Below are 18,359 nucleotides of genomic sequence, written 5' to 3'. Positions count from 1 at the left end.
TCTTTTTAAAAGTTTCAAACTACGTGGTTGGGGGTTGCGAGGTTTCAAAAATTGGTGGCATGGCGACTATGTTGTGGGATTAGGTTGAATTGAAAGTTTAGGAGTTGATTCATTCACTGAAGAACTTTCAAAAAAGGGCGACTGCTCCACACTATGTCATTTAGGGGGGTGCAAAGTCCATCTTATTGAGGGGACCACATGCATAATTACTTATCGAAATTTTTATGGGGCCGAATTTTGAAATTCATGATAACAATGGCTTTGAAGGGGGATGAGGACTGGAAGGATGAAGAGAGTCTAGAACCTCAATTAAAGACCAATGCCTTGATCCATTCGGTGTATAGTCAGAAAGAGTGGAAAGGGAATTGCTTGTTGAGGGAAGAGGGGAACTGGGCACACCAAAACTAACAAGCCAAATAGACTGAACAGGGAAAAGAGGCTAAACAAAGCACACCAAAATTGCCTAAGTGTACATATGGTCATAAGACCCTATCTCAGAGTATGCCCATAATTGATCATGTGAAGCCATTGACTGGTTGGGAAAAATAGGGCTCGTTGCAGAACAATAGTGTATGTAGACCCAAGGATATAAGCTCTTAGCCAAATAACCATTTGTAATCATACACTTCTGCAGTTTTTAGAGAATAATCAGCAATGCCTCCACAATTTCTTTAAAATAAATGAGAACCATTTTCTTGAAAGAAACCAGATTGAATGCCTTGATCCCCATCAGTTTTTGCTTGGCCCAACCCATTGCTAATATCATCAAATAACAAATCACAACTTACTTAAGAAATCTCATCATTTTCACTAACCTCCACTTTAACATTTTCATCTTTTTGAGCTGAAAAATTCCTACTAATTTCCTTCATAAATACACAATCATCAACAGGAGTTTTGGGGTATTGATTTGAAATGCCCACCTAATGAGTATAACTACTCCCTATTTGTATACAACAGCCTGAAAAATCAGATTTACACCTATATGATTGGTTGATTCCACCTTTTTGCATAAGGTTTCACATTCTATGTGGTCATGTTTTTGTATTGCCAATTTCACTCTCTCTAGCATTATGTCTATGTCATCATAGACATCCCCCAAACAAGGTGCACTTGTATCAACAAATCAAAGAATAGTCACGATAGGCTTGGTGAATTGTAATACATATTCCACATGAACCCACCAATTTTGATCCAAAACCAATGATTTGACATTTTGATACCTCTTTGAATTTGAAACCTTCCATATACTCCATTGGTTGCAAATAATTATTTGACCCAATGCTTCCTGTACCTTCAAAACTTGTCTCGTAATAATTGTACGAGATGCAAATGTTAATAGTAAATTAATAACAATATGTAAAATAACACTTCAAACATAAATTAATATTAAGCAATTTTTTGTACGAATTGATATTGAACATAACATAAATAAAATTGAATAAAAAAATTGAATTTACTTCTAACAATCCCAATCTTAAGAAAGATTTGAAGACATGTTGTGACATTTGGTTGTCTGTCACAAATATGTGTGTTAAGTAGCTTCTATTTATCTCAGTTATTGTGTATTTGATGTTAATTGACTAAAAGAGGCATGAAAAAATCTTTAAATCCTTAAAAATCTTTGAATTTCATGGGTTTTCCGATTTTTTTGAGTCCTTCTTGAGTCCGATCACCAAGTCTGAGTCTGAGCCCAATTTTGACTTTCCAAGTTAGAGGTGAGTCCAAGTCCCATAACACTAATTTAGATCCCATGCATCCTGATTAGTACCAGCTGTAGTCGGATGCTTTGTAACACCCAAAACAATTTGATCAGTATTCTAATATTCAAGGATTGCTAGTATCCACTCCTTCCATGTGCCATAATTTCGACTATTGAATTTTGAATTGCCCTTGAGTAGAATATTAGTCAGAGATGCCATAGCATGTTTTTCAATGAAAAAGTGTGAAAATCTTTAAAGACACGTAATTTGAGGCAAAAAAGTGGAAAACCCAAAAAAATTGAAGGGGTACGTGGAAGAGAGCTCGAAAAATCCAAAAAGAATATATTGTCGGTTTTTAGATCGTTGGTTCAAAAACCTAGGCACCCAGAAAAATCTAATGACAATCAACTGAGCTCTCAAAAACCCTAGCAAAATTCTGTAATCAGAACAAAATTTTTGAGCAAAATAATTAGGGTTTTGATCAAAACCATAGCTGGCTGCAAAATGGGCTCCAAACAATGGTGGAGCAAAATAGTTGCACAGAACGACCAACAACCAGGCGCATTTTGGAGATGACAACTACTATGTGGAGATCATAGTAGGATTTGGAAGAAAATATGGGAGTTTTGCAGACATTTGCTGGTCCAAATGTGAAGAAAAAATGCCTGTTGCTAGCTTGTTGTTACCAGAAAAAAAGGCGCCATTGAGTTTGTGCGGGAGGATGCATATAATGATGGATTTCAGCATTCAAAACAAGCTCCCAGTAGATGGAAGAAATGCCACATGAGTTGCAGATGGGAGATGTGCACTTTCCATACGTGAGCAAGAGGAATCACATGAGTTGTAGGTAGAGTTACATGGACACAGGTACGGTATCGGGTACGGGCAATTTTTGAGACCTTATTTGGGAACGACAAATACAACATTCTTAAAACATATATATATATATATATATAATTATATATATAAATTTTCAGTCATTAAAGAAGTTTTTCATTATAATGAAAGCAATATGAACACATAATTGATAATTGCGACATATTCCAAAATACTATAGTTAGATATATTTTTATTATTAAAACAAAATTCAAATACAGAAATAGTTTGGTAGAATCACATGCTATCAAAAATATCATCATATGTCACTTATCTCAGGTTGTACATCCCAAAGTCTATTGGGTCCTTTGATGTAGTCTGTGGAGGAATGTGACAATAGATGAAGATTAGAGTGCACATAGACAAGGTCCTCTGCTTTGTTGGCTGCCAACCTATTTCGTTTCACAGAATGGATAAAACCATATGTACTCCAATTCCTCTCAGATGCAGAAGAACTAGAAACCTACAATAAAAGAGTTTATTTTATAATTTATAAGTTACAATTACAAAGACAAACAATAAAAAACATTTGAAATAAGAAATAATTCTTATTAGAATAATTAGTATAAAATCAAACTTGTGATAGAAGTTTGATTGCTAGCTTTTGCAAATGTGTAGTCATGGCACCATGGAAGTTCCACCACTTCATAGGATCCATTTCTTTTTTATCTGCCATTGCATCAACATCTGCATAAGTTCCATCAGAGGAAGCAAATGTCCCAAACTCATCTCGGATCTCTGCAACAATTCTAGGATCTGTAAACATTTTCTTGAAAGCTATTTTATATCCTTCAACAACCTCAACATCCCTATTTGGTGCTGTCCTATTTGGCAATGCTAACATATCAGCATGGTAGTACTTCGGGTTTAAAGTATATGCCAAAAGTTGCAATGGAGTTGTCATTTTATCCCATCTTTTTTTTATTACATCATATATTTGCTTATAAGAAATTCAGAGGGATCTTGCTCTTTTTCTATAATAATATCTCTAACTTGCTCCACCACTGTATCTATGCAATCATAGATGTCACCTAATATTGGCTTATCAGTATCACATTGACGGATCAGGGTGTATATTGGCTCAGTGAAAGATAGTAAATAGTCTATTTGAGCCCACCAATCCTCATCAAGAATTAACCTCCTGACATTATTTTCTCTATCTATTTGTGATTGTCTCCAGATTGCCCAAATGTCACTAATCACCATACTTTTCAAAGCTTGTTTGACATCAACAAGCCTTTTGAGAACAATGTAGTGTGGCAAAGCGTGTCTCAACCACCTTCAATAAAAAAAAAAAAAAACATTTTAAAACCATATAAATCTTCAATACATTTCAATAGAAAAAAAAATTGAATATTTTTGAGAGAAGACATTTACCCTTAACAACTCTAGCTTAGCGAATTGTCTGTAAGTGGCCTGTGACATGTGATGATTACAAATAAACATCTGAATCTCTTTGGCTTCTTCATAAATCTTTTGTATCCATTGAATTTTGCCAATTTTTGGTAGCATCAAATTCAAAGAATGAACTACACAAGGAGTCCACCAAATTTTTGGATATCTTGCCTCCATGACCAACCTAGCTGCTCTGCATACTTTTGCATTATCTGTGATCACTTGAACAACACTTTTTGGCCCCACAGATTCAATTGCTTCAATTAAAACGTTGGCAATAAACTGTGTATCTTTCTCTTCAGCCTTGCATTCCACTGCTCTCAAAAACATTGCCCCCTTTGGGCTCATTGCAACCACATTGATTAGTGGCCTATTTCTAGCATCCTTCCATCCATCACAAATGATGGAAATTCCTGAAATTTTCCATGAATCTCGAATCACTTGCAACTGTCTATCAATAATCTCTTTTTCTTTGATCAAAAGAGTAGTATGAACCTTCTGATACCTTGGGTGTTTGTATCCTTTTGGAGCTTCATTAATAGACCTGACCATCTCTTGCCAATATGGCGAGCGAACCACATTAAATGAAATTCCATTCGCATATAGACAACTTGCAATACTCTGATCTGTATCCTCTTGAGTTTGCAAATTAAATGCCTTTTCAAGAGGTCCTAAATTATGCCTCTTGTCACCAACAAATGTTCTTGAGGTTGGATGCAAGGAGGCCTATTGAGACTTGATCTTTGTGTTGACTTTAGAACTTGACTATTAGCTTCATCCTCTTCTTTTTGGTACTATGCAATCTTCTTACGTTTCAATCCCTTCTCTAATTGACCATCAACCTTTGAACCAGGGCACACTTCACATCCTGTACCTTTTATGTGACAGAGGTGTCCACGAACCCTTGTATTAAAACCGTTATAATCAATCAGACACTCAGGACACCTCCATTTAAAACCTCCATCGTCTTGTAATTTCTCGATGATGGTTACATGTTTCCATAATGGATATTTAGCATTTTGTTTGATCCACTTGTCATTTTTTGATGCTCTAACATGTGTTGACGATGACGCCATGATTAGGTTTCTGTCACCTGAAAAAAATTAAAAATTAGTAAAATTATGAAATCACTTTATGTGTAGTTTACTATGTCCAAGTAAGAATAATTTATTTGTACTATGTTATTGAACTTGATCAGCCTGATAACCATATACATAGTGAAAGAGGATACTCATGTAATCTAGAATGCATGATTATTGTCTTAGAATATATGTTAATTAAACAATGATGAGTGACCAATTATTATGGATATGAATGTCATTCATTAGGTTACTATTATGTCAACAAATGATGATACTTGTAAATTTAATATTGAGCTTAAGGTTAAATATTTATACTAAATAAAATAGATTGAATCATAAGAGAAGTTGATGAAGTTAAAATATATGAGATTAAACATATTTAATTTTTGTAATTGTGAACTTGAGATATATGTAGTTCTCATCATAATTTTGCTACGAAAAATGACTCTCTTAAAATTGTTTTTAATGTAAATAAATAAGCAAAGATAAAAGGATAACTATGAATCAAAATGGGAACATAATGTATTTGATCATAACATATTCAATTATTGATTATGTGCTTTTTGAGTTGTGGTGCAAATACATTTCATGTTGTTGAGGACAATGGCTAAATTGTTGCGGGGTGGATTTGTTGTGTGACTAATTCCTTAAGAGAATATCAAGATATGAAATAAGTCTTTAATAATTAAAAGAGAGAAAAATTAAGGATATTATAATCCTTTAGTTTAAACTTTAAAGAGATAATAATAAAGGACGTTAATGAAAAAATCTCTTAAAATAGAGTTAGTCATATTTATGAAAACATAGATAAAGATGACCTTTTCGAAAGGGTGTAATGGTTTGGAAACCACCCCTAAAGAGGACATATAAGTCATTTAAGTAAGACTTGTAAGGGGAGAGATCACTCATGGAAGAAGGAGGAGGAGGAGGTGACTTGGTGGGCTATGAGGCATTTGGAGAAGGGGCACACAATGTGTATCCAACTTGAGGTACAATGTACAACCGAGAGTGTCTTGGCCAGGGTTGTGTTATTTATACCATGGAGGCAGGTTTCGTTTTATTTGAGAAATGATGGGTTGTGTAAGAATTGGTTTCCTTTGGGGGTGCTATAGACATAAAGAACCCAAGGTCATTGGAATCTTCTTAAAGTGAGAGTCAACCATTTAAAATTTTCCAGATTAAGATAAGTATTGAAAACCTTTGGTGATATTAAAATATTGAGAATATATATTTTGGTGATGATATGATTGAGTTATGAGGTTGTATTAGATAGTTTAGTGAGTTAGAAAATGAACATATAATTCTTGTTTGGGTGTTATTGCTTAGTTAATTTGGTTATTTACATCTGATTTAGTCTCATCATGTATTACAATTGATCTTAACATTAATATTAAATCTATTAATTTTGTAGTTAAATACCTAATTAACTCTAGGAGGAAAGTGTCATTACACAACCGAATTCTCAAATGCATAGTTGAATGATTTTTCCCTTGCATTGAATGCATTTATAAATTTCAACCCAATCGGTCAGTAGCTTCTTGAATACTCTTTTCATGACTTAAAACCAAACTTAGGCATTTGAACATGTTTCCTTTTGATAAGTAGGAGATAATTTCCACAACAAGTCAAATTGTGATATTGTTATCAGGATTTAAATGTGTGATTTTGAGTCAAACTCATTGACCCATGTTTCATGGGTAGTGATTCAACATGAATCCATCTCTCATGAGAACAAATGAACACTTAGCACTTATTGGATCTAGGTGATGCTGACAGGGGTGAAGCACCAGGACTTCCCGGGAGGTCACCCATCCTAGTACTACTCCAATCTGAGCGTGCTTAACTACGGAGCTTCCTCCATGGTTAAACCCAAAGCTTGCAACCCCATTTGCAAAACCTTCACCAAGTGTTGTGCCTTATGAAACATTCACCCCTGTGAGCATCACTTAGATCCAATAAGTGCTAAGTATTCATTTATTCTCATGAGAGATGGATTCATGTTGAATCACTACTCATGAAACATGGGTCAATGAGTTTGACTCAAAATCACACAGTTAAATCTTGATAACAATATCACAATTTGACTTGTTGTGGAAATTATCTCCTACTTATCAATTGATGAGCTTAAGGGGCTTTCTAATGAATGGTTCATAAGGCACAATACTTGGTGAAGGTTTTGCAAATGGGGTTGCAAGCTTTGGGTTTAACCATGGAGGAAACTCCGTAGTTAAGCGCGCTCAGGCTGGAGTAGTACTGGGATGGGTGAGCTCCCGGGAAGTGCCGGTGCTTCACCCCTGTGAGCATCACCTAGATCCAATGAGTGCTAAGTGTTCATTTATTCTCACGAGAGATGGATTCATGTTGAATCACTACTCATGAAACATGGGTCAATGAGTTTGACTCAAAATCACACAGTTAAATCCTGATAGCAATATCACAATTTGACCTGCTATGGAAATTATCTCCTACTTATCAATTGATGAGCTTAAGGGGCTTTCTAATGAATGGTTCATAAGGCACACCACTTGGTGAAGGTTTTGCAATGGGGTTGCAAGCTTTGGGTTTAACCATGGAGGAAACTTTGTAGTTAAGCGCTCTCAGGCTGGAGTAGTACTGGGATGGGTGACCTTCCGGGAAGTCCTAGTGCTTCACCCCTGTGAGCATCACCTAGATCCAATGAGTGCTAAGTGTTCATTTTTCTCATGAGAGATGGATTCATGTTGAATCACTACTCATGAAACATGGGTCAATGAGTTTGACTCAAAATCACACGGTTAGATCCTGATAGCAATATCACATGTTTCCTTTTGTTGCCATTATTTGAAATATAATAGTTTATTATATTCTCCTCCAAATATAAATGCCAAGTCCCTTTATTATTTAAAAAACATTTAGAGCACTTGAGCACACTTTATAGTTAATCATTAGTTAAATGGAATTAAACTAATCACTTAAATAGCTCATTAAACTCTCAAAATATCTCACTCCAAATCTAGATGCTCACCTCCAAACTCAAATGCCAAGGTTGCCCTCCCAAATATAGCACTAACCATAAATTGACTTACTATATAGTAAGTCCCAAACTGGAAGCTTTGCCAATGTCCCCACAACTCCATTCTATTATCCACCGTTCTAGTACCTTGCATAGAATAGTAACCCTTGGAAATAGTAACTTACTATAAATAGTAAGTATGCCAATCTGGCTGAAATGAAGAGCAATCCTGAACATGCGTAACTTCTTGAATCGTAAAGGGTAATTGCTGCTAACTGCTGCTACTTGAAACCCTCCTTGATGCCCAAACTGGACCCTCTAATCCACCATACTAGCTTGTGAGGGTCAAATAATAGGCTAATCCCTCGAACTATGATGCGTATAAAAAAGGGGACATTACATATTTGATACAAAATCTTTTTTGTTTTGAACTAGCTCTGCTTAAACTAGCTAGAGTGTCATTTGTTTGTGTAGATCAACTTTTTTTGTTTCAATATAAAACAAAAATTGTTTGAAAAACATTACTGTTCTCAATTTGGCTTGTAAATTAAGCAAACTCCTCCCTATGAAACTTGTGTAGTGTGCAATATTTGATATTTGTATATCTTCTCTATTGCTTTTAGTCTATGGTTAGTTTGGTTTAGGTTTAGGTTAGCTTGGGTATTAGGGAGTTTTCCCTTGAAATGAAGAGAGGTTTTACCTCAATGTCATAGCCCCATTTTAAGATAGAATTTTAATAATAATTAGATACAATGTTATTAAATAAATAATGATAATAAAGTTATATTAAAACTAATACTAAAATACAAAATAGGAAATAATAATTATTTAATCTATTATCAATGAAATAATATTTAGTATGATATTTTAAATAATTAAAAATAATAATAAAATTTCAATGAGTAAATAAAGAAATAAAATTAAATACAAGAGACAATGTTGTAGAAAGTATGTTAACTTTCTAAATAGAATTTAATAACAAATAATAATAAACATAAATAAGTAAGTAAATAAATAATATAACATTGAATAATATAAATTAACTTATCTAATGTAAAGTCAAGAGATGTTTAACAAATAGACATGACTCCTTAAAACTAAGATATAAAAGGGAGGAGAGTTTATTTTAGAGATGGGGAAAAAGAAGAGGAGAAGATAGGAGTTCAAAAAGGAAAAATGGAAGAGGAAAGTAATATGAAGAATAAGAAAGTGACTTTCTGAAAAGGTATCAATGATATTGAAAGGATGTGAACCTTTGAAAGGGGCATAATTATGAATAGTTGTGACTCTTTAAAAATATTGTGATTATAAAGTATAGAGATTTTTCCAAATGATTTTAGTTATGTAGTGTTGTGACTTTTTGAAAAGATTATAACCTTGAACTATTGTAACTTTTCAAAGGATTTGTATTATGAAAGTTTGTGACTCCTGGAAAAGAAGAATTAAAAAAAGTACATTTCATCCTTTCCCTATAATTAGAAAAAGAAGAATTTTAGAAAATAAATATAGAGTTGAGATAATTTGGAAGGAATAATTCATTGAAGGGCCGACTGAGAATAGAGCCACATGATCCAAGCAAAGAGGAAGGTAAGAAAGGTATGTTTGTGGATTATATTTGTTTAATTATGTTTATAAATTTATTTATATTAATGAATCATACTTGTGGATAATATATGTAAGGGTAGAATTCCAAATGTATAACACACATAACTTAATGGTTAATGGTTTAAGATCAAGATAGTCCCTTTTTAGATTAATAAATAATCTTAATGTTCATTAAAGGTTACTTGATCAATGAAATCTCTTATGGAGAGAAGATTTCATCATAATTTCTATAGTGGCAATATCAGAGATGGGCGTAACCTCCCATTTGGCTGACACAATGAAGTAGATCACAAAGTCTCAGTGTCAGTATCAAAGATGGGTATAACTACCCATTTGGCTGACACAATAGAGATGGACATATAGTGTTGGTATCAGAGATGGGTGAAATGCCCATTTGGCCAAACACTACCTAAAAGGATGTGGCCTCTATAATGTTGGTATGCGAGAAACTTTATCTTTATTTGACCAACATGCCCGAGGAAATATAATGGTAAGAATATTTTGATGGTGTCAACATATGCATATGTGAGCCTTAAGGGGTGCACTCTAGAAAAGACGGTTGAATAACTAAGGGTTAGGAAACTTGATTTAGGCACGTCTTTAAGGTAGGGTTAGGATAGAGGGTAGAATAATAAAATATACTTTATTATTGTATAAATTCTAACATTGGTTTTGCAGGAATTATTGTCCTCACTAGTGGGGACATTACACTCAAACTATTCTGTTGTGTGTTGTCTAGCGAAAGACAAATTAAAATGGTAATGGGAGGCTCTCAAATATCCTTATCATTTGATGAAGCTAGAAACAAAATATAGAGCAGCTCATGTCCATCTGTATATGAACATTGTATTTATGTATGTGTTACCTTTTCATTGATATTCTTTCAGCTTTTGTGTAGAAAATGCTCTAGGTTCTGCCTTCTAATCTAGTTGACATTGCTTTATTCAGCTACAAGAATATTTGTGTTTTTTCTTTATTTCCTTTATCAGTTTGCATGATGATGAATGTAGAAAATTGATTTTTCATGTTGCTTTGTCTTTATAGTTATCCAGTCGTAAAAAATGCAAGTCTTCTTATCTTTTCATTGGTGATATTATTCTTTGCCCAGACATCTGAAAACTGTATATGACAAGAAACATGGCATTGACCTTATTTCCTTCACACACCATCCAAGTTGTGTGGTATGCTCCTCAAGAAACAGTTCAGAAGGTAATCATATTCTTTGCTGACAATTTTCTCATAGAATACATTTTATAGTTATGTTTGTGATGATCTTAGTAATCTGAAATATTTTCTGCATTTGTTTCAGAATTGTTGCATTATCTATCTTTATATGATAATCGAATCCTTCGATACTTCAAAGGGCACCATGGGAGGTAGAAAGTCAAAATGTGCATCCAGTGCTTGGAGTGCCTATTGATTACAGGCTTGAATATAAAATCTCTTAGGGCTTCCATTCCAGCTTGTGATTCTTGATAAATCATCTTTCTTTTGTCTTCCGTTAGTCAAATTTTCATACCAGTATGTTTTGTATTTTGTATATTATCTTCTGGCAGGGTTACTTCACTGTGCATGTCCCCCATAAATGATAGCTTTATGTCAGGATCAATGGACCACAGTGTGCGGTTATGGGACCTCCGTGTTAATGCTTGTCAGGTTGGACGGAACTTACTAATAGTAGCTTTTAAAAAGATGCAATGAACCATTGAAATGCAAACAGAATAAAACACTATGATGACATCTTTAGTTCAGCTTATAAGAGTATTGGAAAATCGCTAATTTAGCTTTTTCACAGGGATTGCTGCAACTACGTGGTAGGCCAACTGTGGCATATGATCAACAAGGTCTTGTTTTTGCTGTGGCTATGGAAGGGGGAGCTATAAAATTGTTTGATTCTCGTTCATATGATAAGGTTTGGGATAAACAGAGAAGGAGCTTTTGTTTTTAATCTTCTCAGAATTTCTCAACAACTCATTGTTTAGGTTCCTATTATGGAATTTACAGGGGCCTTTCGATACCTTCTTAGTTGGTGGAGATACGGCTGAAGTATCAGATATCAAATTTAGCAATGATGGAAAACATATGCTTTTGACCACAACAAATAGCCACATATATGTTCTGGATGCCTATGGAGGAGAAAAGGTTAGCTTTCTTCAGAGTTGAGTTGTCCGTCTCAGTCCTTTTGTATGGATTTGGTTCTATATTTTTTCTTGTAGAAAGTTTTATGAGAATGGATCAGTTATAGGTTTAATTTTTCAAAAGTAGGAAAAAAGTAGGCAGGTAGTACTCTAGTAATAATTTTGAAGATTATAAATTAAAATATACTTGTTCCTTTTATCTGGTGAAGTTTTTGTTCTTTAATAATTTTCAACTTAAATTTTTATCACATAAGATGATTTTTCATAATATTTATGTTCAAAGGTAATGCTTTTGTGGCAAGGAATTGGTACAACTTTTGAGTATTCCCTATCAGCTTAGAATGACATCACCAAAACCAAAAAGGAATTGGGAATTCATCAAGGATCTGAAAGATCTGATCAGGCTTTGATTTTGAGAGGCTTTGAGTGTACATTCTCATCGTTGGTTTTCTGGGGCTCAGATTTTTGGACAATTGGTTCTGCAACAAGGGCTGACTTTGAAATTAGGAGATGCCAGAGCTGCCTGCTTCTGCGCAAGCAGCTGGAATGGTCTACCCCTGTTGGACAAACAGGACCTGAAAAACATTGAGTACTACAAGTTGAGCACTCCAGCAAGATTATCAACAATGGAATATATATTTTGCAGAAACATACAAGACTATTTGGCTGGGATTGAGACCCTCAAAGATAGAATGAGTTCTTGCTTTGTCTACCTCTCTAAATTCTTGTATTGGTGGTTTGAACTTTGAAGATTGCACTATTGCATCTGCATATGCATAGTCGACCAGAAGAACAATCCTCACACTTTGACAAAGTAGACAGCTTTATGGTTACTTATCAAGTGACATAAAATTAAGCGTTATCTGTAATATACTCTGCTGTGATTGATCAAAAATATGAGACTTGGTCTACTGGTAATTTTGTTGAACAGTTGTCATGTAAATAATTTCTCAAACAACCGACTATTGTTACCATAGTAACGTGAATCGGAATCGTATCGGAATCGGCACGGCCGAATCGAATCGTGAATCGGGTGTGAATCGCCGGTGAATCGGCGATGAATCGGCAAATTTGAAAAAACCCTTTAAATGTAAAGATTTTAACAATTTAAGACTTATTTCATGCACCCTTTATTGAATATAACTTAAAAACACTATAACATCATCAAATAGAATCTAACATACATAAACATGAAACATAAAATCCATCACATACGTAACTATGTTATCATTATGTACTAAAATGTAATTGTATGCTACCTGAAGTAAATAAAAATCAAATGATCATAATGATTCAAATCATAGAATCAATAAGATGAAATCATGAAGATCTATAAGACATCAAATCATAAATGTATGTATAAATCTAAGATGAAGATCCATGAAAGTTTGAAACATATGTCTATCAGTGATTCAGTATCACTATCAATATCTATACAGTGTAAACAAAATATAAAAACAAGGCTCCAGCTCAAGCCTCATCATCCTCATTATCATCCTCTAGCTCTGCTACAACCTCAACCTCAGCCTCTGAGTATCCAGTTTGCCTATGAGAAAGGCGTGTAAGGTAGGTCCTAGAGGACCGCCGAGCCATGTCCCCTGCATGGGCAATGGGCTCATGAATAACGTCGCTAGGGCCTGCGTCTCTGCGTGCGCGTGTGCGTCTACCAATGCCTGAACGTGCTCTAGCTACCTCCTCTCTTCTACTCATGCTTCACAAATAGAAGGCCCTTTAGGGTTATAACAAAGAGAATAGGTAAAAAACAAAGTGAAAAAAACAAGTGATTTTTTTTAAAATTTCAACTTCCCTTTTTACATGCCGTAGGCGATTCATAGCCGATTTTTTAAGGCGATTTTGGCGATTTTTACATGAATCGCCTGAATCGGCGATTCATGGCCCAGAAATCGGCGATACCTATTCACGATTCAAAAAAAATTGCGCAAGATGAATTTGGTCGCGGAATCGCCGATTCAGGCGATTCTCGTTACTATGACTGCTACTACTATGCTCTCATAAATGAAATACACACTACTATCAACTTGCGAATTTATACTCATTAACGTCCAACCAAAGTATCTGAGACACAACTTGCAATCAGGAATTTTAACAGGGTGATTTGATCATTACAGCTTATACTGATGCAGATGATACGAATGTTTAAGTTCAGATATAAAAGAACAAACAGTACTAAGCAACAAATGGCGTGACTAACATACAGGTGATAGCTGTGGTAAACTGAGTCCGCTCCAACCACCGTCTAATGGCTGCCTGATGTTAAATGGAATTTACGCCTCCGACGACACTCACTGCCTGTGCTTTGCTTTTGTCCTCACACTGGTACCTGCTGCCTGGTTTATTCCGTTTGTGAATCCTGTGACCTGATAGTAACTTCACTGTCTTTCTGAAACCACTTCCACCCTTGACCTGTGAAATGCGCTACCATTGTAAAAATTATCCATACTGTAAATCATTCTCATTGAGACCCCAACCTACTACATTCCAACTTCGGTGTTCACATGAAAAGTTACCATGAGGGAACCGACAGCATTCTGTTTCACTGGCTGCTACACTCCCGAATATCACCTGGTACTGAATGATGAAATGAAGTTGATGGAGGAGAGATCACTTATGTTTGAACTGAACCTTCTACTGCCGTAAGATTATTGGAATCACCCTCTGCTATCCAAAAATCTCTGCCATGCAGATATTGACCTGTATGTAATGTTAAGGCCTTTACCAATCACCTTATTAAAACAGGAGCTACACTCTCCTGATGTGAATCGATCCAATACTTAACTCTGAAAATATGCTTGTGAGCACTAGTTTTCGTCCAGTCTCACTTTTTATTCCTTGGAGGTTTCGTCCTCAGGGACAAATCCAGTCACATTAGCAACCATTAGGATTTCATATAAATATCATATATTCGTGGTTTTAATCCCAATGTAGCTCCATGCTTTTATAGCCTCGATATGAGGGAAGACACAAACAACTAGGCAATGTGGGATTAAAAACCAATTTCGTCTTTTAGTCACTTAAGTGACTTTATGACTTTATAACATTAAAATATTTAAATAAATCACTTAAGTCACTTAAACTTTAATATCTCTTGAAATACTTGTCTGATTGCCATGCCATCTAGAATAAGAATCTCTCCTCAATTCCCCATGTGACCAAATACAATTTCTAAAAATAGAAAGGGTCCATCTCAATTACCCATGACTTACTATACATAGTATGGCAAATGGAGTTCAAACGACATCGAACGAAGGCCAAATCCATAAATTACTTAATGTCTGAGATGAACCAATCCTCAAAAGACCCTCTAACCATCTTCATTAGCCTATGAGGATCCAATATTAGGCTAATCCCTGAAATACAGATGTTGGCAACCAATGGGGACATTATAGTCCTCCCTTCCCGAGATTGCTTGCCCCCAAGCAATCTAGCATTAATTGTGAACTCCAATCTCCACTTGGATCCCAAATGAAGTAGTACGTGACACTCCTGTTAACACTAAACCAACTTCATACCACTAACACCATCAGAACCAACAACATAACCTGTAGTATAGCACTCAAAACTTGTGCTAATGATGTAGGAATTAGAATATTACCATAAGAATTCCCCACAAGACATATCTTCATTCTAGTTGTCACCCATATAATATAAATTGGACGGGAATTCAGATCAACAATCCCTTGAAGAGACATAGCTATAGGAGAACCGGAGAACCATATGCACTCATTCCAACTGTATCAACCATAGGTGTAGCAATGTCAAAATTTGTAGACACAAGAACATTACTAACTGCCGCAACACAAAATTGAATCTGTACAGATGGTGAAAACTGAGCCCTACTCCACTTAGGTGAGTGATCAACCTCAAACTCAAACAACGGATTGTCGTAAGACAATGTTGCATCCATGTCAAATGTAGGATTATCCATGAAGTGAACATCAACACTTTGTTGATCAATAGTGTAACATGACTGTATCACTGGATCGCTCACCTCATCAACAACAACAAGTGTACTATCATCGGAGCACACATATACAACCACATGCATACTGCTAAACTCCTCAATGGATGGCTCAACCGACACAGAAGTGGCTGCTGATATGACAGTATTATCACATGCTCCTACTCCCACTACCGCTGCATCTCCATCAAATACATGATCTGGGGAACTCATGCCAACAATTGCATCATCTGACTTAACCTGACATAAATCCTCATCACGTTCCACCTCAAGTGTGCCCAACTCATGTAGTGTCTCATAAGAAATGTCTCGCAAATCTGAAGCCACAACTGTATCATCACCTTTTGCTTTTAGAAAAAGTGATATCATTCTCTGCTCAAAACTCAGCTTTGAAATCAGTTGGGTTATTCGTTTGTGATTTTGATTCATCTCAGTCACTAGCACATCCAATTATTTCCCAATACCGTGTATCTCATAATCTCCCTCCATTAGCGGAGAAGTACGCCCTCTGTGGGTGTAATGTCAATAAAAACTCCCAATCTTTGTCAAGGTCTCATCGTCATCAAACTGGAAATCAGAAGATGGCTCCAATCTCTTTCTCTGAGCTATTGGTCAGGTAGGATCCTGGGTAATCCCCTCAGCAAGCCCAACCACCAAATCTCTATTGGGAAACATTGTAGCCAAGGTCTCTACAATCTTCCCCACTGATCGTCGAATAGCACGAGAGCCTTGAATGAGAGCACCCTCAGATATATTGTATGAAACCTCTCGCAAACCCGAGCTCTCAAGCAAATATTCCATGACTGACTTAGTACAATAGAGATTATATGTGGAAGCATCAATTTGCTCTCCCGTAATCCACAGTTGATCTTTCTGAAAATGTGACAATGTGAACTGTGCCATGCTACCAATTGTGTGAAAAGAAGAAATAGATTCACTTCCAGTATAAGGAAGCAAATCACCATGAGATCTCGTCTCCACTAATGCTCTCGCTTCCTTTGTACATACTACACTCATATCTTGGACGAAGTTGTTCGCCACATCATCACGTCCCTCATCCTCAACTGTAAAAGCAAACTCACCACTAACCACAATATGTAATTGAACAGGGTCTGGGGCTGGTGTTGACTATACCCGTTCTAACTCCACGGTAACCTCACCCCACCGTGACTGTGACTCCTACGGAGCCAACTAAGTATACTGAAGAGAGTCCACCATCACCTGAAGCTCCCGGGTGAGCTCAACCACCTTCTCTTTCCCTAACAATGCCTCATAGCAGGTGCTACCCCACTCTAGAAGGTAATCTCTGTCATCAACCAACTGAGAGTAACTATGCTTCAAGATCCTAACAACCTCTTGAAGCACATGAACCTCTGCTAGGGAAAAACTACTATCACTGTGCTCATCTGACACTGGGGCACTCAAACCTAGATGTAGCTAGCATATGCCGAATAGCATCATAATGATCAAGAGATGAATAAATGTCACTATCACTCACCTTTAGTTGAGAAGTCACATGATGCCTTTGTAACTCCCGACTCCTACGTAAGCTCTGTGTCTCACTAATTGTATTGTGATAAGAAACTGAATCAGAATCGTCCACCACAAGATCACTCATATATGTGGTATCGTCCTTGCACAACTCTGCATCCAAGACACAACTACTATGTACCTCAAACAACTCCCCCGAAGAAATAGAAGCCCTCACAATCTCAATCTCCACACATGTCTCAGCTTCCATCTCAATAGTAAGATCCTGTGAAGATTGATTCTGAGACTCATCCAAAATCTCATAAGACTCGTCACCTAATATCTAACAAGGGGTATCATACCCAGTGCAAATCATAACATCATCCAAAAAATCACCAGAGGTGTCCACACTGTCTGCATCCCCATTACCTAATAGAGTCTCAACTGTTGTCACTTGACTCTACACACATGACTCTATGCTAGGCTGTGAATCAATAGCGCAAGAGCATGAACCCACATCTACTGACTCTGCTGTAACACCCAAATCACCAAAATCACAGCTGGGTGACTCCACACATGCATTGGTCCCACCCGAGGAAGCAACTACCTCCTGCACTGGAGCAACACTATGACAACTCCCATACAAATTTCCAATAATAATTCCCTCCTCAAGAGAGCCTGAAATATCAGTAGTAATAACTGCATCAATTGTTTCTGCACTAACTATAACAACTCTAGGGGCCTCAATGTGCTGAAGTTTAGTGTCGCTATCCACCAAGGGTACTGACACATCTACTGATCTTTGTAAAAAGGGTCCACCATCAACACTGGAGATAGGACTAGCAGGTCTCGTACTAAATACAGGTACATCTGCATCATGGACACTTGTTGGGGAAGATTGAAACTCCCTTCCCTACAACCTCGATGTCGGCCTTTTAAAGGCAGAAACTATATACTTCACTGCCTTCTCAACTATCTCTGGATCCGATAAGCTCTTCGTCAACCTCTGTTGATGAAGCTTAAGTTTTTCCATACTCTCCTGCAAGGCTTTCATTTTCGTGCTAAATTCCTCATTACTCCACCTGCTTCTAGAACTACCAGTCCTCCTATGTTTGTCCA

General features: G+C 36.2%; 1 protein-coding gene across 7 annotated transcripts in view; it reads left to right on the top strand.

Annotated features, from left to right (window-relative positions):
• The window catches only part of LOC149542987 (Transducin/WD40 repeat-like superfamily protein), a 131,280-nt gene that overhangs the window by 32,991 nt on the left and 79,930 nt on the right, over positions 1-18,359 (top strand). For all 7 annotated transcript variants that reach the window (XR_016355575.1, XR_016355576.1, XM_089797910.1 and 4 more), the window contains exons 4-8: positions 10,762-10,862; positions 10,963-11,029; positions 11,210-11,309; positions 11,449-11,565; positions 11,658-11,795. Coding sequence is in view for 5 of the 7 variants with exons in the window: in XM_089797910.1 (XP_089654036.1) it covers positions 10,762-10,862; positions 10,963-11,029; positions 11,210-11,309; positions 11,449-11,565; positions 11,658-11,795 (523 nt within the window). In the remaining 2 variants the exon portion in view is untranslated. The remainder of the gene's footprint in view (positions 1-10,761; positions 10,863-10,962; positions 11,030-11,209; positions 11,310-11,448; positions 11,566-11,657; positions 11,796-18,359) is intronic.

The sequence above is a fragment of the Cupressus sempervirens genome, chromosome 8 (assembly GCF_028749045.1).
Source record: "Cupressus sempervirens isolate cs-2001-9-10 chromosome 8, ASM2874904v1, whole genome shotgun sequence".
NCBI lineage: Eukaryota > Viridiplantae > Streptophyta > Pinopsida > Cupressales > Cupressaceae > Cupressus > Cupressus sempervirens.
The sequence above is the reverse complement of the archived record's forward strand: the minus strand, read 5'-3'. Positions and strand labels throughout refer to the sequence as shown.